This window comes from Thamnophis sirtalis, unplaced genomic scaffold (genome assembly GCF_051295495.1).
Source record: "Thamnophis sirtalis isolate CommonGarterSnake01/CBP01778 unplaced genomic scaffold, rThaSir2_p1.2 scaffold_12, whole genome shotgun sequence".
Lineage (NCBI taxonomy): Eukaryota > Metazoa > Chordata > Lepidosauria > Squamata > Natricidae > Thamnophis > Thamnophis sirtalis.
Window position 1 is genome coordinate 37,582,242 of NW_028261392.1, and position 22,792 is coordinate 37,605,033.

Sequence of the window (22,792 nt, forward strand, 5' to 3'; positions counted from 1 at the left end):
AGGTGACACGAGGCTGGATCCAGGCGGTTGTTACCGCCTCTCTTCGGGAGGGACACCTCCCCACCGCGCTTAAGGCGGCGGTGGTGAGGCCCCTCCTGAAGAAACCGTCTTTGGATCCAGCAGTTCTTAACAACTATCGTCCAGTCTCCAACCTCCCCTTTCTGGGGAAGGTTGTGGAGAAGGTGGTGGCCTTACAGCTACAGCGTACCTTGGAGGAAGCTAACTACCTTGACCCCTTCCAGTCTGGCTTCAGGCCCGGTTACAGCACTGAAACCGCTTTGGTCGCATTGACTGATGATCTCTGGAGAGCCAGAGATGGAGGCTATGCGTCCATCCTGGTTCTCCTCGACCTCTCAGCGGCTTTCGATACCATCGACCATGGTATCCTTCTGCGACGACTGCGGGAGGTGGGGGTGGGCGGCACTGTTTTACAGTGGTTCTCCTCCTACCTCTCGGACAGGTCGCAGTCGGTGTTGGTGGGGAGGGAGAGATCGTCCCCGAGGCCCCTAACCTATGGGGTCCCGCAGGGCTCGGTTCTGTCCCCCCTGCTATTTAACATATACATGAAACCGCTGGGCGAGATCATTCGGAGGCACGGGATTAAGTACCATCAATATGCGGACGATACGCAGTTGTATCTGTCCGCCCCGTGCCAACTCAATGAAGCGGTGGACGTGATGAACCGGGGCCTTGAGGCTGTTAAAGACTGGATGAGAGCTAACAAACTGGTACTCAACCCGGAAAAGACCGAGTGGCTGTTGTGTTTTCCTCCCAAAAATTTGGTCAACGTGCCACCAATCAGGCTGGGGGGGCAAAATTTATACCCCTCAGACAGGGTCCGCAACTTGGGAGTCCTCCTGGATCCACAGCTGAGTTTTGACCATCACTTGTCGGCTGTGACCAGGGGGGCATTTGCCCAGGTTCGCCTGGTGCGCCAGTTGCGGCCCTACCTGGACCGGGAGGCTCTCACAACAGTCACTCGAGCCCTTGTGATCTCTAGGCTGGAATACTGCAATGTGCTCTACATGGGGCTGCCCTTGAAGAGCATCCGGCGACTTCAGCTAGTTCAGAACGCGGCCGCGCGAGTGATCATGGGCGCACCACGGTTCGCCCATATAACACCAATCCTCCGCGAGCTGCGCTGGCTACCTGTTGATCGTCGGGTGCACTTCAAGGTCTTACTTACCACCTATAAAGCGCTCCATGGTAGTGGATCTGACTATTTGAGAGACCGCCTTCTGCCAATAACCTCCCTGCGTCCCATCAGATCGCACAGAGTAGGCCTCCTCCGTATTCCATCCGCCAGTCAGTGCCGACTGGCGACTACGCGGAGGAGAGCCTTCTCAGTTGCAGCTCCGACATTATGGAACAACCTCCCCGTGGAGATCCGTACCCTCGCCACAGTCCAGGCCTTCCGCATAGCCCTCAAGATCTGGCTATCCCGTCAGGCCTGGGGATAGGATTACTCTCACCCCGCCCGAATGTTGAGTGAATGTTGTGTTTTATGGATAATTTTCTTTTATTCACGATTTTTTTTTTCTTTTTTAAGTCTTGTCTTGCACTCCCTTCCCCTGATTGTTGTGAGCCGCCCTGAGTCCCCTCAGGGAAAAGGGCGGCATACAAATACTCAATAAATACAAAATACAAATACAAATTAATAATCAGTAAAAACTGTTCATAAAGATAAAAACAGTAAAGCATCAGAACAACACACAACATTATTTAAGCAACCATAAAAAACCTCCATAAGGCTTTTGATATCTACCGTGTTTCCCCAAAAATAAGACAGGGTCTTATTTTCTTTTGACCGCCCCCCCCAAAAAATAAGCACTTGGCCTTATTTTTGGGGAGGTCTTATTATTTTTGAGGTGCAGGAGGCGACGAGCGTGGTCACCTCATGGTTGCAGCTGTGTTGCAATATTTTGGGGACGGCTTATTTTCAGATGAGGGCTTATTTTAGCGCATGCGCTCAAAAGCCCAATTGAGCTTATTATCCAGGAAGGTCTTATTTGGGGGGAAACAGGGTACAGTCTGAAAAGTAAATAATAATGGGTAAATCTGATTTCCAGGAAAAAGCTGCTATATTCTATACCAGGACCATAATGGAAAAGTTATACCGTCTGGCCTTTAACACCCACACCGCCTTGTTTTACTAAAGTGGGGAAATACCAATAACATCTCAAAAAATGAGCATATTGAATGGAACAATTCCTGCTAAGAAGGAAGCTCTGGAAATATTTTGGGCCAAGCCATATAGTACTCTAATATTACATACTCTGGGATTATATAATGCCTCAGAATAGTTTGAGTTAATCAGTGTTTAGTTAAAGGTAGATATTCGTTTTGAATTTCCTTATGACAAGGTGCATTGAGAAAACCAGCAGGGCCAACGCAAAATTGGTCATTCCTTCTCTTCCTTAGCCACCTTCTATTCAGTCTCTCATTCATTCATTCTCTCTTACATATAGTCTCCCATTATCCCTTTAACCATCATTCTTTATTATTAATCATATTTCACCTACATCCATCACACATTAAAACACTGAATGTAACAGCCTCTGGCAAAGCCACCCAACTAGCTTATTCTGTACGCTATCACCTCCTTTGTACGCCCGCCAGTCAGCCAGTCAACTAGATTGTTCCACCCAGTTATCTCTGCATTTGGCCTCAGGCTATCAGCCACTGCCTTTGCTGTCATTTTAAAAGCATGTCTTTCACCAATCAAAAAATGTCAAATGGTCACAGCATTTTCATAGTGACAAAGAGTGCACGGCAGTTAAAATAAAGCTAGTATACAAGATGGTGTATCCATTCACTGATCTTGAACAACTTAGGACAGTGATGGCGAACCTATGACACGCGTGTCAGTGCTGACACGCATAGCCATTTGGGGTGACACGCACAGGATTTCATGTGATTCATCCTCGGCTCCTGCACGGCCGCCGAGGATGAAAGAATCTGTGCTGGAGGAACGGGGGGGCGGGACGTGTGATCTCCCCCGCCCACACTCACTTACTGTATCGCCGCCGCCCCTTTCTGAGCGCAGGGGCTGCTGGTAAGGCGTGCGTGCCGTGCGCACACACGTCATCAGCGCGGCGAGGGAGGACCCACAGGAGAGGAGCACGGGAACAGTGCGCGCCTCTCTCCAGTCAGGCCGGCACAGAGAGTCTACTCCTGGGACTGTCAGTTACAACCGCACCACAGCAGGGAACAGCGGAGTGCCAACGGGAACTGTGAGCGCCATTATACATTTTTGTAGTTTAAACTATAAATTGCGCAAAATTATGTTTTTGTTGAAGTGACACACAACGCGAGTTATGCTCGATTTTTTGCCGATTTTTGACACACCACGCCAAAAAGGTTGCCCATCACTGACTTAGGACATGGTATATAATGTATGTATATCTCAGTGCAGATAGCACCAATTCTCACATTATTCCCCATGACAATGTTGGTGATTAATCAGACCAGCAGAAAAGAAATTTGATGGAAGATTAAGCCATTTAGCTATTACAGGACATCATTAGCAGCAGTTTTGACAATTTACAATCAAGGCAAAAAGAGACAGCTATTTAAGACACATATGGTTGCTTACTGTTCTCCTGGGGTGATTTAGGAAATAGAGTACTTATGAAGTAACTTTTTGTTCAACATTATTAGGCAATATATGTAGAGACACTTCCTTATAGAGGGAAATCTTGATTTAACAGACCAGTTGTGGGAAAGTGATGTCTGTTATTCATGATTGGCCATTAAATCAAAGGTATTTCATCTATTTGCATGTTTACATTATTTCTCCAATGTTATAATCTCAAAGTTTGGCGATATTATTTGCAGCATTTTTGTAACAATTTCACTACATAATGATTTAAAATGGCATAAATACAACACAAATTTCATTTGCTGCATCTGAAGTCTATTATTTTGAAGTCCACTAAATCAGGATTTTTTTAATCCTGGGTAATAAAAACAAAAACTAGTGTAAATAAAACTGAAAGTGCCACCATGCTGCCTAGAAGCTAAAAATATCCCTATATCCCTTGAACAAATGAATTGTTATATAATGCATTGCAATTTACAATACAATACAATACAATAGCAAAGTTGGAAGGACCTTGGAGGTCTTCTAGTCCAACCCCCTGCCTAGGAAGGAAACCCTATACCATTTCAGACAAATGGCTATCCAACATCTTCTTAAAGACTTCCAGTGTTGGGGCATTCACCTCTTCTGGAGGCAAGCTGTTCTACTGATTAATTCTTCTAACTGTCAGGAAATTTCTCCTCAGTTCTAAGTTGCTTCTCTCCTTGATTAGTTTCCACCCATTGTTTCTTGTTCTACCCTCAGGTGCCTTGGAGAATAGTTTGACTCCCTCTTCTTTGTGGCAATCCCTGAAATATTGGAACACTACTATCATGTCTCCCCAGGTCCTTCTTTCTATTAAACTAGACATACCCAGTTCCTGCAACCGTTCTTCATATGTTTTAGTCTCCAGTCCCCTAATCATCTTTGTTGCTCTTCTCTGCACTCTTTCTAGGGTCTCCACATCTTTTCTACATCTTGGTGACCAAAACTGAATGCAGTATTCCAGGTGTGGCCTTACCAAGACATTATAAAGTGGTATTAACACTTCACATGATCTTGATTCTATCCCTCTGTTTATGCAGCCTAGAACTGTGTTGGCTTTTTTGGCAGCTGCTTCACACTGCTGGCTCATATTTAAATGGTTGTCCACTAGGACTCCAAGATCTTTTTTACAGTTAATGCTGTTGAGCAAGGTACTACCTATACTGTACCTGTGCATTTTGTTTTTCTTGCCTAAATGTAAAACCTTACTCTTTTCACCATTGAATTTCATTTTATTAGATAGTGCCCAATGTTCAAGTTTGTCAAGATCCTTCTGTATCTTTAGCCTATCTTCTGGAGTGTTGGCTATTCCTGCCAGCTTGGTGTCATCTGTAAATTTGATGAGTTCCCCATTTATTCCCTCATCCAAATCATTGATGAAGATGTTGAAGAGTACTGGGCCCAAATCAGAGCCTTGGCATACTCCACTGCATACTTCCCGCCATGAAGATGAAGTTCCATTGAGGACTACATGTTGAGTGCCGCTGGTCAGCCAGTTACAAAGATGGTGATGCTCTCTAACCCACATTCTTCTACTTTATCTAGCAGTAGGTTATGGTCTACCTTATCAAATTCCTTACTGAAGTCCAAGTAAACTATATCGACGGCATTCCTCTCGTCCACTAATTTTGTCACATTATCAAAGAATGCAATGATTAGTCTGGCATGATCTGTTCTTGACAAACCCATGTTGGCTTTTGGCTATTACTTTGTTTGCTTCTAGGTGTTTGCTAATTTATTGAAGAGTTGATGGATCCAGATTATTACACCACAGATACAAAATATATAATTCAGTCAGTGGTAGTAGTTTGGCAGCCTATGTCACTGGAACCAGCAGGACCCAGGCTTGCCACGCCCCCGAACCAGTTTTCCAGGCAGCACCATAGGCACCACCATCTTGTTTTTCATTGCATTATGGGCAAATGTGAACACGTGTGTATGTGCGTCTGGCACGCACACAAAATTGTGCATGCACCGAACCGGCAGTAATGCTGGCAGCAATCCACCCCTGAATTCAGTATATACACACCAAAAGTTAAATAAGTATTTGAGCTTCACCATGGATTTAAAAATCAATGTATATAAATAATAAGCCCATTCCCTGAGGGTGCAAAATATCATTCATAATGAATTGTACTTTACCACAAAATGAATTTGAGTCAGTAGAGTGAAAGAAATGCAAAGACAGGCAAGGGCTTCTTTAGGCTGCAATTATTAATATACAGATATATAGCTATGAAATCATATAAAGCAATATACCTCTACTATCTTCAGTGATGGTCAGAGCCATGCCAAATACCATTTCTATTTCTAAATACCACAATTTTAGAAGTACTCAGATGTAGTAGAACAGAAACGACATTGAGAGTGATGGGACTTGAAAAAACTACCTATGATTAACTTTGAGAGAAAAAGGATCAAACTATATTATCCTGGATATAGATGTGGAGTAAATAACACTGAGTTTGCCCTTTGATATATTTGGCCAAGGGTAGTTGAGCTATCATTACCATTTCTGGATCAAACCTCAGTCGGGGATTCTTGCAAGTAATGGAGAGGAAGAGGAGGAAACTTGATCAAATTATAACTTAATCAGAATAACTAAGGAAAATTAAAACAACTTTCTGAGAAATGATACATAACTTTTGTACCTTGATGACTGAGACCTCCATATTTTTACCAGGTTCCTACTGCACTAAATAAGAATACATTACCAAACCCCACAGAACTTCAAAATAATAAACATCTATATTTAATTTGCTCATATCAATAACTGCTCTATTTTTATTGCTTTCCCTGAAATACTGTGGATCCTAATGAGCAATAACAGATGCAAAATAGTTCACATCAAAAAAATAAATAAACAAGCCAATCTTTCCTTAAAAGCCTGCTTCCTTTAAAGCCTCATTTTCTCCAATTCAGTATTTTCTTTTGTATGTTTAAACATTATAGGGACATTGTCTCTTTGACCAACTCATTCCTTTTTAAACCATTTGTTTTCTACAAACACAGCATTTATGCACACACCTGCCCACACGCACAGATAAGTGAAAGACTGTTGTTGTAACTTGTTCAACATTAAAAGCTTTTTTCATTTTGTCTTCCCCTTGGGCTCACTGACCGTGGCATTGCAGCATTCAATTTACCCAACACAACGCCATCAAAGAAAGAAAACACAAATAAGCTACAAGATGGGAAACGTACGTCACTCTTATTAAAAAAACAGTGGCACTATTCAATCTGAACGTCATGAAGCAGGAGAAAATATGAAACTTTAAAAAGTAGATGCACTTGAAAGTTGAGGGTTTTTTTCCATTAAAGGGATGGAGTGGCACCCTCCCGATGTTGGTAGAAAAGCATTTTCTCTCTGTGAGGAAGCATCACAAAAATCAGAACAATTGCTATGATTTAGAGTAGCAAGCAGTGCCACCCAGTGTTGAAATGCAATTTTAATTTTCAGCCCAGGCCACTTTTTATCATATTTTAAAAATCTATTGATGGGACAAGCGATGGTCTTCAAAAATTTTAGTGGAAATGAAACTATTTAATAAAATAGTAATAATTACTGATCTGTTAATAAATTGTGCTATGAAGGGGGGGAGAACCTAACATGGAAGATTATAACTATCAACTGCAAATCCTCTGTAGCTCCAATAGTGCCTAAAAAGGGGCAGGGGGATCAGGAATCAGATAATATGTTTCCAAACAAATGATTAAAGTAAAGGAGAATGACTTCAAAGCAGTACACTATTTCCCAAGCTATTCAAGAACTGTATCTCTAGGCACCCAAGAGTCTGTTAAACAGTTGATGGCAGATGCAAAAGTTTTACTTCTCCACCTCTTCATAATGGCTTAGTAAACAGGCTATGCTTCAAACCCTTCATATCACAGACCCATTAGTTGGTAGGGGTATATATTTGTTTTTCTTTTTTTTCACCTTACCAAGAGCCACTAGGGACATGATACTGACGTCATCATGCAGCCATATGGCCCTTTTCCACGGGAAGACAGTAGATTGCTGGAACAACCATGGCATTTCTTTTAGACTCTTCATGGAAAATAGTGAAACTATTATTGAAGGAAATTCTGGTGAAATTAGGCCACCTGAAAGCCAGCTGGGTGACCTTGGGTCAGTAGCCTAAAGAAGCAGGCAAATACCACTTCTGAAATCTACCCAAGAAAACTGCAGTCACTTGTTCAGGTTGCTGCAAGGAATCAATGCTGACTCAAAGGCACCACCCAAAAAATCTTGCTGGGTGGCAGGAGTTGAAAAGAAAGGATTAAAATTGCATGATTGGTAGGTTGCTCATAGATTAGGCTCTCTAGTTCTGCCTCAAAGTTTAGCCGGTCAAAGTATATTATGCTACTTCTGCTCCAAGTCTTATGCAGGCACAAAAGTATTATGAGGTATTAGTAGTTAGGATAGATTAGCGAAGGTAAGGGAATAAGAAATGATATTAAATTATATTTGGGTTTGCGGAAATACCATCCCAAGGAAACATAAACTGAGACCTGAAAGAGAGACCTACAATAATAGAAAGGAAAGGGAGAGAGGAGGAGAGAATGAAAGGAGGACGGGGGAAAGAAGAAAGAAGTAAAGAGAGGATGGAAGGGACAGGAAGAGAAGGAGAAAGGGTAGGGAGGGGAAGAGGAAAAGTAGGAGTAGGAGAATGGGAAGGGAAGAAGGAAGAGGAAGGAGAGGAGGAAGGAAGTAGAGAAAGGAGGGAGGGAGAAAAGAAAAAGAAAATAAGGTGGTATTACAACAGGAGGAAGGGATGGTAAACAAAGCAAACCAAACTGTATACAGTATTATAACCTATTAAATGAAATAATAAATGTATAAGAATGATAAATGTAAAGAAGAATAGCCATTATGTGAATGTATACTTAAAATGCTATGTAAGAGAATAAAAATAAATAAATAAATTCGGAGGAAGTATTATGAGGTATTGAGAGATTTGGGGGAAGGAGACATAAAATGATTTTTTTTCTTTTCATCACAGATTCCCTATACCAGCCTGACATCTTTCTGACCAAAAACACAACTAAGGACCAAAATAGCTTCCAGTGTGATTACTAGCAATCAGAATGTTAAGCACTTCCCATTTAATTACTATGTTCCTATGAAGAGTTGATGGGATTGATCAGAGTTCCAAGTGATCTTTTTTTATAAAAAAAAACCTAAGTATAATGTATCATGGAGATCTGTTATAATTGGTTTTCAACTTCACAGAAACAGGGGGTTTAAAATAGAATGAAAAAAATCAGATGAAAGGATGATGAGATTGATGTAGACTTGTAGATGTACTTAATTGAAATGCACAGATTCTTATTCTGATTTTTAGGTTGGTATATTAACTGACAAAAACAATCCTGCTTATATTTCTCTTGAATAAAATGATTATTCTTACCTCAAACACAATCAGAACATAAACACCTGCTAAAATGACTGAAGCTATTGTGACTTGAGCCTCTATATTTGCATGAAGATACTGATGTGTCATAGAAAGAGGAATGATTTCTGATTCCTGAAGAAATGCCTGGATTCTTAGGGAGGTTTCTTTTCTGTGGAAAGAAATGTTAAAATTCTATTTGATAGCTGGAGTAGAAATGACCACAGGTTCATACTGCTAAAGGTTTTAAGCGTTGCTAATTGTATGCTCTTCATTTTGCTGCTATTATTCTTGCTTCAATATTGTCTATGTAATGATTTAGAATATTTCAAATTATTGAGATCTTTTTAGGTCATGTTCACATTCAGCACAAAAGCAGAATTTCTGAAAAGAGATTTACACAAGGATATACACATAGTCCTCGCTTAGCAATGGCCTCAGATAGTGACCATTCACAATTAAAACTGTGCTGAAAAAGGAACTTTGCAACCAATTCCTGCATACATGACTAAAGCAGGTCTTTGATGTGAAATTGATTAAAATTTGGTCAATTCTGGGCAGCAGGGAGCCAGCCAGAGGATTTTAATCAACTAATTAAGGTTTCAGAGATGAGCTTGTTAATTTGTGGTTAGCACTTTTTAAAGAAACACAGCTGCAGAGAAAAACAGCTCGGAAGATAAGGCCTATTTAAGCAATCTCTCCATTCCATGAGGGCAAAAAAGGAGAAGTTCAAGTTGCTATATAAGAAAACCTTATCTGAAATGAGATGGCAACATCCAGCTTCTCTTTCTTTTGCTCCCACTCTAAGTTACATGGTTTGATTAGCAACCATATCTCTTAGCAAGCATTTCATTGGAACTAATTAGTCACTAAATGAGGATACCTGTAAAAAACACAAATCAGTGTAAACATTCATAAAATGGCTTTGCTAATTTTTATTATGCCACCTGAAGAATTAAATATTTAGGCAATGAGGGAGAAAAGGATATGTTCTGGCAGCCTTCTTTTTCCCAGAAAAAGAGAAAAGAAGGGATCCATGAGACAGGTTGCAAGATTTAATTCAAATGACTGGAGAGGAGCATACGCACATGCAATGGTGCCACCCATCCATCGTCCTAATGTTAGAGCAACTGTATAAATAATTATTAAAATATGTTTCAGTGGGTTTCATTGGATTCATGAACCAACCTATTCACTGTCTCAAAGATTCTAGTCACAATAACTTGCTCATTTTTCTTCAGATTTAATGCAAGAGTCCAATTATATAATATCTGCAAAAAAAAGAAAGCATGAATTAAGAAGTTTAATAGGTTTGATTACCTATGCACCAATTCCAGTTGCTAATTGGATAGAAGAGACTCGAGGCATATTGGCACATAGATATCTTAAAAACTAGTAATATATACAGTAAATTGGGTGAGAGTCATTCCTTAATTAAGCTAATAGCTCAAGATGGCCAGTTGATCAATGGAAATACACCCATTAAGGATGAAGAATCAGTGTGTCAGGGGATCAAATTAGAATGGTGTGCATTCAATCCATGGTCTTCTGTATCCTTTAAAGTGTGGGGGAAGGTGGTGTTTAGGAGAAAATGCTTTGAACTAGCTACTGTAGGTTTTATCCTCCTTTTCCCAACTTTTTGTTGGGAAGAAAAGACTAAATCATACCCTTTGCCTGCTCTCACTGTATGGGCAAAATATATGCATGTATTTAATAAATATACATATAATAAATGTTGCCCATAGATAGAAGATGGTAGTTTAAAATAAAGGAATTTGTATATTGTAAAAAAACAGAGAGAGATGCAAAATGTCTAATTGAAGTTGGCTGTAATTATACTGAAATTGCCTATACTTGGAAGCTCCCCAGATTTCTTACTGCCTTATAACTATGCCTGCTGATCTTTCTTGCTTGTATATGTAAACTAAGCAATTAACCTTATAAATTCAAACACTGAACACTATGACTTCAACATTCTATCAACCAGACCTGTTCTAATGTCTTTGTTTACTAGTGAAATGGCAAAGTTTCCATATATACCTTCTCAACTTTTAATGTGATAGAAAGAAGGGATGTAATGTTATCAAATCTTTTTAAACTGCAGGCCTCTACTCCTATACCTGATAACCAGTTAGAAATAATTAAGATGACATGGCATACAAATAAACATTCTTGGCCCATTTGCTTTGTTAATACAATTTTCATGTTGAAATCTGTTTTAGGCTCTATAATCTTCTGCATCTTTCTTTCAAGATCCATAAGACTTTTGATTCTTCTGCCTGATAAGACTATGAGCAGATTTATAAGACGGAGAGTGGGGGTTGGGAGAAGATTCAATTTTTTTAAGTCTTACTTGCTGTTGACGTCTCCTTTTAGGACTGGAGTCTTCTATTTGTCCAATTTGAACTACAATATAGTCTCTTGGTTGTCGCTCAGTTACAAAGGGCCCTCCAAGTTCTACCTTTAAAAGAGCAGAATCACTGAAACTGCTAAAGTTCACAGCTGATAGAAACACAGTTAAGGACTCCACATTTTTCTATGAATGAAAGACCTATGGTCCTCTAAGTTATGAGTTTTGTGATGCCATCATAAAAAACTAATCATGGTATCATCCCTTTTCCTCATTCTAATCTGATCTGACTTTTTACTGCTCCTGTAACTTTATATAGTTAATATAATTAATTCAAAAACAGCAAATTCCTACTTCAGAGATTTAAAAAATATGTCTCTTTGAAGAGCGTTCTGTCTAAAATTTTATTAGCTCATCTCTGATGAATGGAAGTAACCACTGATAAAAAGGAAAGAGAGAGAGAGAAAAGAAAGAAACTTCCTCAAAAGAAAATGTCGTTTGTCTTCCTTCTTCCTCGTTGTTACTTATAAGATTGAAAAATCTAGATTCCCTTGATATCAGCAAATCATTGGAGGGAGAGACTTCAAAGGTGGGTTGCTGCCGGTTCGGCCCAGTTCAGCCGAACCAGTAGTAAAATTCAGGCCTGGGTCACAGAACCGGCAGTGACCCAGGCCTGACACGTCCCCAAACCAGTTTGCCAGTGTCTTTTGTCATTGCTGGCATGGTTCTGCGCATGCGGAGAGCAATTTTTAGGCAAATGTGCATGCACATGTGGAAGCAATGTGTGGCTGGCACCTGCACGAGCGAAGCAAACAGCACACATGCAGCAAACCAGTACAAACCAGTTGAGGAACCCACCCCTGAAAGACTTAGCTTAGAAACAGTATCACAAAGATATCACTGCAAGTGGAGAAGGTGGGACTATGATAAATATCAAAAAATATTCTGCATCTAAATTTTATTTTTCCTACCCTGCACACTGATGGAATACTTTGGAGAACATGTTAAGTTAGGTTTGGCCTTCATGGCCAAAAAATGGGATAAGCACATAGAGAACCATATGTTATTATGACTGTCCCAAGTATTCTTTTGCAACATTGTTTTTTTCATCAATCTTGTATATATCTTCTGGCACATAGAAGTTGCTGTGTTATTTCCCAAAGTTCCCATGTGGTTTCAATACAACATACTGAATAGGTACTGGGTGTTGACAGGGCAACTTCCCATACTATGGTCAAATTCACATGCAACCTGGCACAAATCATCGAAAATTATGTAGCAAAAGGTGGCATCAAAAATTGATAAAAACGATTATACCCTCAATCACAATCTATATAGATACCCAGTAGATGGATGATATAAAACAGTGGTAGTCAACCTGGTCCCTACCGTCCACTAATGGGCATTCCAGCTTTCATGGTGGGCGGTAGGGATTTGCTGTACCTCTGCTTTATAAATTTTATAAAGTAAAGTTACTTCCCTACTTAATAAATCACCATTACTGTGGAACTGGTGGGCAGTTAGAAAATTTTACTACTAACAGAAGTACAAAAGTGGGTGGTAGGTATAAAAAGATTGACTACCCCTGATATAGAAATATAAAGAGATATGCAGTAGTGGCCAAAATTGTGGAAACCTTTTGGGGAAAGCGTACAGTATTTTTGATGGCTAATAACACCACTTTTTTTGTAGTAGTACCATAAAATTATATATTCTCTGTTCAGGTAACATGGGTTTTAGCCCAGTTTAATCTTTTCAACCTTTGTTTGAGAGATAAGAGTCGCCTTTTTTTGTGGAATTCTAGATTTTAGGCCAAATTCCTGCAGTCTGCACCGAACAGTCCTTGCACTCAACTTTACATTGCATTGCTCCATTTCATCTTGTATGTACCCAGATGATTTTCTTCTGTCATGTAGGCACAGTCTGTTAATTCTTCTATCATCACTTGCTGTTGTGCACCTTTTCCTGCCTTTACCAGTGTAGTTTTGTAGTGACTGAGTCTCCTTATACCTCTTTAAAAACCTAGAAATGCCACTTTTGGTTAAGTTTCCACAAATTTGTCTTCTAATTTATTTATAATTGTAGCCTTGTTCACTTAATAATACTATTTTACATTGCTGTCTGGATGACCAGTCAACTCTTTGGACACCATTACTTTAATTTTATTACATTTTACAAGTTCACCAAATGAAAGAACACAAAAAACCCAACCAACTTGATAGTGATCACATAACACAAGGGCAAATGTCCTCCTCTCAGGTTCAATACATAATATCAATAACTGAATCCTACTGTGATCTGATTGGCTCATTCCAAAACAAGATAACACCTGATTGGCTCTCTAAACACTCATGCTCATTGGCTACAATCAGATGAAGGAAAGCTACCTGACATCAACTTAAGCAAGTTGTGCTTCCTTTCCCTGGTTATTTGGCTATAGCTTTTCATAGAATACAGATAATTGAACAAACCATTGATGCATAATTTTATGGTACTACTGCAAAAAAAGTAGTGTTATTAGCCATCAAACCTCAAAAATACACTTTTCCCAAAGGGTTTCCACAATTTGGCCACTATTGTATGTAGAGATGGAAGGAGGGAGGGAGGGAGGGGGGAGGGAGGGGGAGAGAGAGATTGATTTTCCAAAACCAATCCTCTTTGCATCCATCTATCTATATGACAGAGACCTCTTAAAAATTGGAATTGGTTTTTAATAATCTAAACATCCTACAGGTATGTTTTTTAAAAATTCTCACTATTATTATACTGTACATGATTTCCAATAGACCAGACATTACACTGCCTTCAATTGTCCACAAAAGTGGACATATAATACTGCTACACAAACATATTAAGAATCTTATACATTTGTTTTCATAATTGTCTGCAACTTTTACAATATCGAAGTTTTGAATGACTGCTATAATTTCCAGGTTGATTTGTGTACAGTGCTCTTCAGATCTTGACTCTTTCAATTGTGGTTCAAAAGGTTTGCTGACCTGTATTAATTAACCTAGCAGCCCAAAATACTTTTACAGACTGTAGCCAATTTTACAATATAGCCATAATTTGTATCCACAAGAACTTCAGGTGCACATAATTATAGCTGCTTCCTTGTTCACAATACAACTAAAATATACTCTGTAATTACACAAATGGCATATTCAGAAGCCATTATAAAAATTCTTCAAATTATTAAAGAAAAAATGGAACTCATTTCACAATATATTAATATAGAACAAAGTGGCCAATGTGTAATTGTTACAGCTTCATTTGAAACACTTAACCAGAATGCTTATGGTTGTGTGTCAGTTCAGACAAGAACTGCAATTGACCTACTGAACAGAGCAACAAGATCTTTAGCTAGCTTCTTAGCAATTGAATTTAATATGAAATATGTTGTTTTAATGGCTTAAAATAGACCTAGAACTAAATTCTTGGATTATTTGCTCCCTGGGATATCCACCTAGGGGCTATCTTAACATTTTGACATATATATTCCCGAAGATCCCTGTGCTAATTCCCCATTTATTTCTGATATTTTTTCCTCTTGCTTTCCTGATCTTTCATTCCTCAAATACAATACTATCATTGTGGATTATTTCCTCAATAATATTTCTTTCTCATTCTCTAATCATTTTCTTTATATTTCAGTTCCTTCAGCTGAGGAGAAGAAACCCCAATTCTTCATCTCCTTTTGTTGTCTTCAACGTCTGAAAAATTATCATTATGTGTGTAGCTTTTTCATATACTGGTATATATTTCAGATATCCATTTGGTCCATTTTTATAAATTCAAACTTACCCAATGACCAGAATCTCTTCATAAACAACACAAGAATATAGATGGCAAAGGTTGGTCCATTGAAACAAAGGGCTTTCAGTGATTGTCTCAAAAAAAGTCTGAGTTTTAATTCCTTTTTGCTCAAAAGTGTGGTCTTGAATTACCAACACAGCTTTCATACAGTATACAGACAGATACAATTCAGCAGGGCTCCTTCAGACATGGTGACACTGAATTTATTCAACCAATCTGGCAGGTAAAGGTAGGTGAGAGAGCCAAGTGGTTCTGTGATAAGACATCAACATTCTCAGCATTCTTTAGAGAACCTATGGGAAGTACCTCAGATTCAAAATCATTGGATGTGGGAGCAATCAAATTTGATAAATTTATCTGTCAGAACCACTTTCATTCTGTTGCTAAGAAAACTGTATAAATGTGTTCAGAAGATGAGTTTGACTCAGAGGTATTTTGATTTCTGGTATTATACTTCTGGTATACCTCTGAGTTTGACTCACAGGTATTTTGACTTCTGGTATAAATCACCAGAAAATGAGTATGACTCAGAAGAGACTTTACCATTAAAATCTAAAATCTAAAAACTCTCTTTAACTATTCCTTAATTTTCTTGCTTATCTATTTGTCTGTCTTTAATCTTTAGCCACAGTTCAAGACACTTTTCCACACATTCAGAAAAAGTCAAGAACTAATTTTCAAGTAAGCATCTTATGCCTGTAATATGAATCACCAGGCTAGGAATAAATCACATACTTCTCTATGATATTGCTAGTTTGAATTTTGGTTAGCTGGTTTATTTCATAATAAGTAACACTTTTTTGCACTAGTGTTTTATTATTTCTTGCTATTTTATGTTTTACTTCTTACCCTTCTGTTTTACTTTCTGTATTTTGCTATTCTGTTCTTTGAACTTCTCTAGAGGAGCCTGAATACTTAGGGAAACAGGATGAGGCAGTCAGATGATGTTATGAATGAATCCATTTTTAATGTTGAAAGTGGAAGACAAAAGCAAGAAATTAAATTCCAACAACTTCAGCAAATACTTTTGAAAATGTCAGCAAAAATTGTTGAAGCATGAATTTAGGATCTCAGTATGCTAATAGTTATACAAAACCCCTAAAAATAATCTAGTAGCCCCAAAGGAAATGGTTCATAAGATGAAAATCCTTTGAATATATGAAAATTTTCAACCAGAGAATCATGAGAATGTAAGCTCAGCACCACTCCATTTGTTTCTGGCTCCAATTTGCATGCCAAGGATTGGTTACACTAAAATGGTGGTTGTAATTTATGTCCTACTTTTACCTTGCTATCAATACTAAAAGAGATGAAATTAAAATATGCATGTAAAGTATAGAGCCAGGACCAAAGCTGTGAAACAGCAAATATAGAAACCCTTATAGGAATGAAGTTTAATTTTAAAAAAATACAGAAAGTAAAAAGTGAAAGCTGAAAGTAGCAACAGAGTTGATTTAAGAAAAAAGAAAAAAACAACAGTACACTATCAAAACCATTCCAAAACCAATCAACTCCTTCTCTTAGAATGAAACAGACACATATACTGTGTTTTCCTGAAAATAAGTCCCATTCTTATTTTCTTTTGGACTCCAAAATAAGCACTGGGGCTTATTTTGAGGGGATTTCTTGGGTTTTTTTCATGTACAGGAGACGGCAGGTGCAGGGACTGATGGGAGTGGGAATGCTGCTACTGCTGAGTTGTCTGTCTCTGTCTCACCATCTGCTTGCTCATAGCCCTGCTGCTGGGACACTGGAACTTGGGTCTTGCTCAGGCTGCTGATATGACAAGGCAGAAGGCTGTGCAGTGTGCCAGGATCACCTCCCCCCATGCCTCTGCCAAGATCTGTGACCTCCAGAGGGCCTCCCCACCCCACTGCCGACCTGCCACAGCCCCTTCACCAGCAGTCACCAGTGGAACTATGCTGCCTCATTCGCCATTGCCTTCAGGCTTTGCCTCTCCTCTGCCCTGTGTGGATTTGGCAGGCAGGAGCTCCATGGCAGCCCTGCAATGAGACAGATGGACGGAGGAGAAAGGGGGAGATCAGCCCCTCCTTTGTGTCCCCAAATCCCATCTTCCTGGTCTGCACCCCTGTGCTGGAAATGTGAGCAAGATATGTAATTCAATGCTACCAGTATGCCATGCAACACAAGCCATACAAAGCAATCCACTCTGACCCTCTTGGCTTCAGGATGATCCTGAATGGGGAGGAATCTCAGGGGTGGAGGCCTCCTGGTAGAACACTTTGCTGCAGCTCCAGAGCAAACCTCCCTGTTAACCACACAGGATTACAAGATTGGAGGGCTCCCCAGCCTCTGCAAACCAAACCTCATCCTGTACCGGCAGTGGCACCTCCTGCTACTGGCCTTGTGGGGGCTCATCTACACTATACTTGATCTTAGCCAAAAGGCTGAGAAGCAGCCTCATACACACTCCTGGTCACACTGCTCTCAGATGAGCTACTCCTGGAGCGGACCTCCAAGGCCTCTGGTTGCTGTTCCTGGCTTGCATTACATGGCAGAGCATTGAGTTGCACATCCTGCTCACCTTCCCAGCACAGAGGTGAAGGCTGGAGGCTCGAAGGCCAGGAAAGATAGGGTTTTGGAGCGCAAAGGAGGAAGGCATGATCTCCCCCTCCCTCCTCCGTCTGCCTGCCCCACTGCAGGTCCTCCACAGAACTCCTGCCCGCTGAAGTCACACAAGGCAGGGAATGGGAACAGCCCAAAGGTGAGAGCAGGCAAGGAAGCATGACTCCACTGGCGACCACTGGCAAAGGGACCCTGGCAGGTCAGCAGTGGGGAAGGCACTCCAAAGGTCATAGATCTAGGTGAATTCACCCTGCAAGGATAGCAGTAGCAGGTGCCAGGCAGAAGCACAGGGAGGAGCAGGCAATCCCAATGCACCACACAGCCTTCTGCCTCGATTTATGGTAACAACAGCCAGAGCAAGAACCGAGCTCCAGGACTGGTAGAACACAAACTGTGGTTGCCACATGTTACAGAGCCACAAGGTGAACTGTGGAAGAAAGGGGCCCTTGGCTGTGAGATTTCCTGGTGCCAGAAACACCTCTAGGTACCCTGAGAGATGGAATGAGAGGCACCTCCTGGCCCTCGTTGGTTTAGCCCATCTGCAGAGTCGCAATTAAGGGGCTGAATCAGATCCATGCAAAGCTCAGTATGGCACTTTACCCACATTGCTGATCTCACCACTACACCAAGTTGCACTATACACCCCTCCCATGCTAAGACCTGGCCACTGGAGTCATGTTGGTGAGGTGTGAAGGAGCCTAGCCTCCATGAGGTTACCAGGGAAGGGAAGGAGCCACCATGCTAAGCACTGCCTCGAGAAACACTGTCCATGTTTGTGAGGGGACACGTGATTGGGTGATTAGTTGTTGATTGTTCCCGGCCCGGAGGATTGGGGGAGTAAGTTTTCTCCTCTAGCTTCATTGCCCCTTCCTCAGCTAGTGGGGGGGAGTCCCAGCTTCAACTCAGGCCCTCACTTTATGTGGGCTTCTGAATCGGTATACCCAGAAGCAAGGTAGAACACTCTTCTTTTAGTTACTTTTTTTACAATGTTTTATTTTCTGCCCTTGGGTCTAACTTGTTTGGGCAATTTACACATCTGTCATGCCCACCCACTCTGACCCTCTCCTTGCCCACAGCTACTTCCAGAAACTTATCACCTTCTATGTTGGCCACACCTACCCTCCTTCACAAGGGCTTATTTTGGGGGTTGGGTTTATATTAGGTGCATGCTTAAATTAGGCTAGGGCTTATTTTCAGGATAGGACTTGTTTTTGAGAAAAAAAATAGTACTATGGAAAAATTCTCTCTCTGAATACATAATAGGTATAGGATAGGTAGATGGCATAATCATTAGCTTATAATTAGGTTATAATTCACTCATTAAATAAACTTTTGTTCTGCCAAGTCTATACAAACAATTTGCATTGGCTACCCAGTCAAAAAATGTGCGAGATGATTTTCTAACATTCTAACATTGAAGCAACCCTCAAAAGAGTTATCCAAATGAGGAAGTTCTTGGCAACTTTCAAAACTGCGCCATGTGAAGTCTTTAAAGATCAGCAAATTTAATGCTTATGTGTGAAAGTGCTCAGTGACATATTTCTTGCTCATGCTGAATTATAATTATGTCTTCAAAATTTGTGTTTCACAGTATAAAGAGTGATACTCTAATGGGATTGCGCTTTTGCATTTTGTATTTTTCTGTAGATCTTTACAGCAATGCTGGGATATTTTAATGCCTTTTAGCCCTTCAATGGATGAAGGAAAGGAGTATAAGAAGGGAGAATTATACATGATTTTCTCTTCCTTCAAGTTTCACATGTTCATTGAAAAGTCTCATACAGATGTTTATGTGTGATTCCATGCAATTGAGCCAATGTTTTTCAGCCTTCAGCTATTAAACTAAAACATTAGCAGAGGTGAGATGGAGTGGCGTGTCCTCCAAATTGTAGGTATTTAGAAGGCTAGTCATAATGTTTATGACTCAAATTCAATTGAATAATGTCACTAAAGGCTGTACTTCTTCTCTCAATGTATCTGCAATACAATTCTATAAAAGGATTTCTTGACTATATTTCCCTATGCAGAAATTTATATGTTTAAGTATAAATGTGCATAGATTCCATTTTAACCTGGATATCAGTTTAATGGAAGAGCAGACATAATTCTACATCTTCATCTTTATACACTCAGCAAAAATAACTTTTGTATAAGTTGATTCTGCCTTTATAGAGGAGGATATGGGTATCTTTTTCCTTGAGATTCTTTGGTAAGTAGATTGACATTATTATCACAATAAACAATTTATCTATAGGATGCATATTCAGTAGATAGATAGATAGATAGATAGATAGATAGATAGATAGATAGATAGATAGATAGATAGATAGATAGACAGACACACATACATACATACATACATACACACACACACACATACATAGACATATATCTAGTCTTCTATAAGTGGAAAAACAAAGGGCAGTTTTCTCCAATAGAATCTGTAAAATGACAATTTGATTCTTTCAGCTCTTTTCCTCCTTTTGTCTGTACTACACATTATAATTCTGCATACAGCTGAAGTTATTAGGAACACAGCATGAAGAGAAGCGTAGTAATGAATGACAAAGTAGAGAAAGTAATTTAAAACAATCCAAATTGTTTGTTTCATTGGGGTAAGAGACATTTAATACACTTACCCAAAGCTTGAGATACTGGTGATGATTTTAAATCTGAAAACTAGGATAGTTTGAACAGCTGATGTCACAGCAATATTGGATGTGAGGAGTGGGTCTCCACACTCCCACACTGAGTTCTCCATGTTAGAAGGCTCTGAAAGGAGCTAAAGCCACCCTGGAGGGATGGTGAAGAAAAGAGGGACGCCCTGCAGGTTGCAGAGAGTTGCAATCTCTCCCACTTGTTCCAGGGAGGGTGGGTTTCCCTCTCCTTCATGACAAGGAGAAGTGGCAGCCAAAAATGGATGCTGTGAAGTTGGGATAGCTGAGGTTATCCGAGCACTGTAAATTAACAGTGAATGGAACTGGATGAGATTATTCCTTTTTTTACTCAAAACCTAACCTTAAAAAGAAAAGAGGAAAAAAATCCAAAAGAGACTCTTAACTATTTATTAAAGCAGTGAAGAATCATTAAAGACCCAAAAGAAAAGAGCTAAGAGAGGAAAAGTTAAAATTTTCAAAGCACAGAAAATTGGATGGCTAAATTGGTGAGCATTATTTTGGAAAGGCATTTTATATTGCTGGTTCTATCTACTTTAATAATTGACTTTGCTCTTATAAATAAAATTTAAATTGGATTTAATAGCTGTTAGAACTGAAACAATGCTAAAACCTAAGCTGAGAGTGCTATCTACTGATGAAGGAAAATATACCATACTCAACAATCCTGGGAATTTTCTTGATTAGAAAAATAAACATTTATTTGGAGAACCGTGGTGACATTTACTATTCTATACTTATCTACCTTTTGACTATGGGAGATTCAACAGTGAGAACAAGGAAAATACCTAAATAAAGCAATTTTTGAATGTTATTAAACTTATAGAGGGCACATAAGAAAATATTTGGAAAGTTTCCTGGACTATCTGAATGTCTGATTGAATAACTGTGGGATATAAAAGAAATGTGACTATAGTATTCTTTGAGGAGCAACATTAGGCCTGAACATATGATTGTTGAACTATTGAGTAAAAGTGGACATATTAAAATAAGACGAGATGTTCCATATGGGGAAAAAGAATGGAAGTTCAAAAGAAATATTGTTGATGTTCAAAATCATTAAGGATTCTATGACTGTGATGGCAAACCTTTTTGGCCAGTTGCCGAAAAGGGAGCACTTCATCCGAAAAGGGAGCACTTCGTGTCCGCTTATCTGGGCCACAACAAGAAAGAGAAGTTGCCCAGGAGGCATGTGCGCACCAGAAAATGAACTTCTGGTTTCCAGTGTACACATGCGCACCGACCAGCAAGTCTTCTGATTACTGCACACATGTGCCAATCAGCAGACTGGTGTGCATTCTTACACCAGAAAATGAAAGACGAGCTCTTCCAGTTTCTGGCACTGCTACACGCACAAAGGCCAGCTAATTGGCACATGTGCATGCGTGCCAGAAAGGGGAACAGTCATGCATGCGTGCCGGAAGGGGAACAGTCAACACTGTGTGTGCCAGGCAACGTGTCTCCGTGTGCCACCTCGGACATGCATGCCATAGGTCCGCCATCACAGCTCTATGACAAAGAACTTTAGGGAGATAAACAATTTAATGCAAAGCATAGATGGGAAAATAAAAAATATTCTGCAAGGGACAATGAATAAAGACCAAGAGGGAAGAGACAAGGGAAAGAATGGAAGAAAAGACAGAACAGATAAATCAACAAACAAAACAAGAAGAGATGATAATAAAGACCATAATGATTAATGAAACAAATGAGGGGAAAAAACAAGATTTAAAAATGGAATGGAAAGATACCATTGAAAAAGAGGTAGGGGTTTGGGCAGATACCTTGGAGGCTTGGCAGCACACAAGGATAGAGATGAGAGGAATACTTAGACTAAACAGTAAAAATGCAGGGGTAGATAGAGACAAAGATCCAAGAGAGGAGTATGGGAAGTATGCAAAAAACAAATAAGAATTGAAATATTAAAATGGGCAAGAGATGATGGCTAGAAAGGAAATATATTTTCTTGATTTATTTTTTCCTTCTTTCTTTAATATAATGGGTAACTAATTAAAAGTTAGAATAGAAGTAGAAATAAATATATACATATTATAAAAGTATTAAATAGATGGAAGATTAAAGGTTGAAAGATGGATTTAATATGTATGTTAAATAATATGGTGATTGTTGTCAGGATGGAGTAAGGGAATTAGATTTTAATACAATATGTGTACTATATTAGAATTAGTAAGGATGGCCTGATTAAATAGAATAAATTAAAGAATTAAATGGAAAGATTAGAAGTTGAAAGATATTATTATTATGCATGCTTAATCAATGTTGTAATTGGCTTAGAATGATACATTGAAATATTGAATAATTAAATGAAGGTTTAGATTGTAATACA

At 39.5% G+C, this 22,792-nt stretch overlaps 1 protein-coding gene across 1 annotated transcript in view; it reads right to left on the reverse strand.

Moving 5' to 3' along the window:
- OCA2 (OCA2 melanosomal transmembrane protein) overlaps window positions 1–22,792 on the reverse strand; it is a 210,584-nt gene that overhangs the window by 146,710 nt on the left and 41,082 nt on the right. Inside the window, exons 6-8 of the mRNA XM_087726964.1 lie at window positions 11,372–11,520; window positions 10,207–10,289; window positions 9,037–9,190 (exon numbers count right to left, since the gene is read on the reverse strand). Coding sequence (XP_087583090.1) covers window positions 9,037–9,190; window positions 10,207–10,289; window positions 11,372–11,520 — 386 coding nt within the window. The remainder of the gene's footprint in view (window positions 1–9,036; window positions 9,191–10,206; window positions 10,290–11,371; window positions 11,521–22,792) is intronic.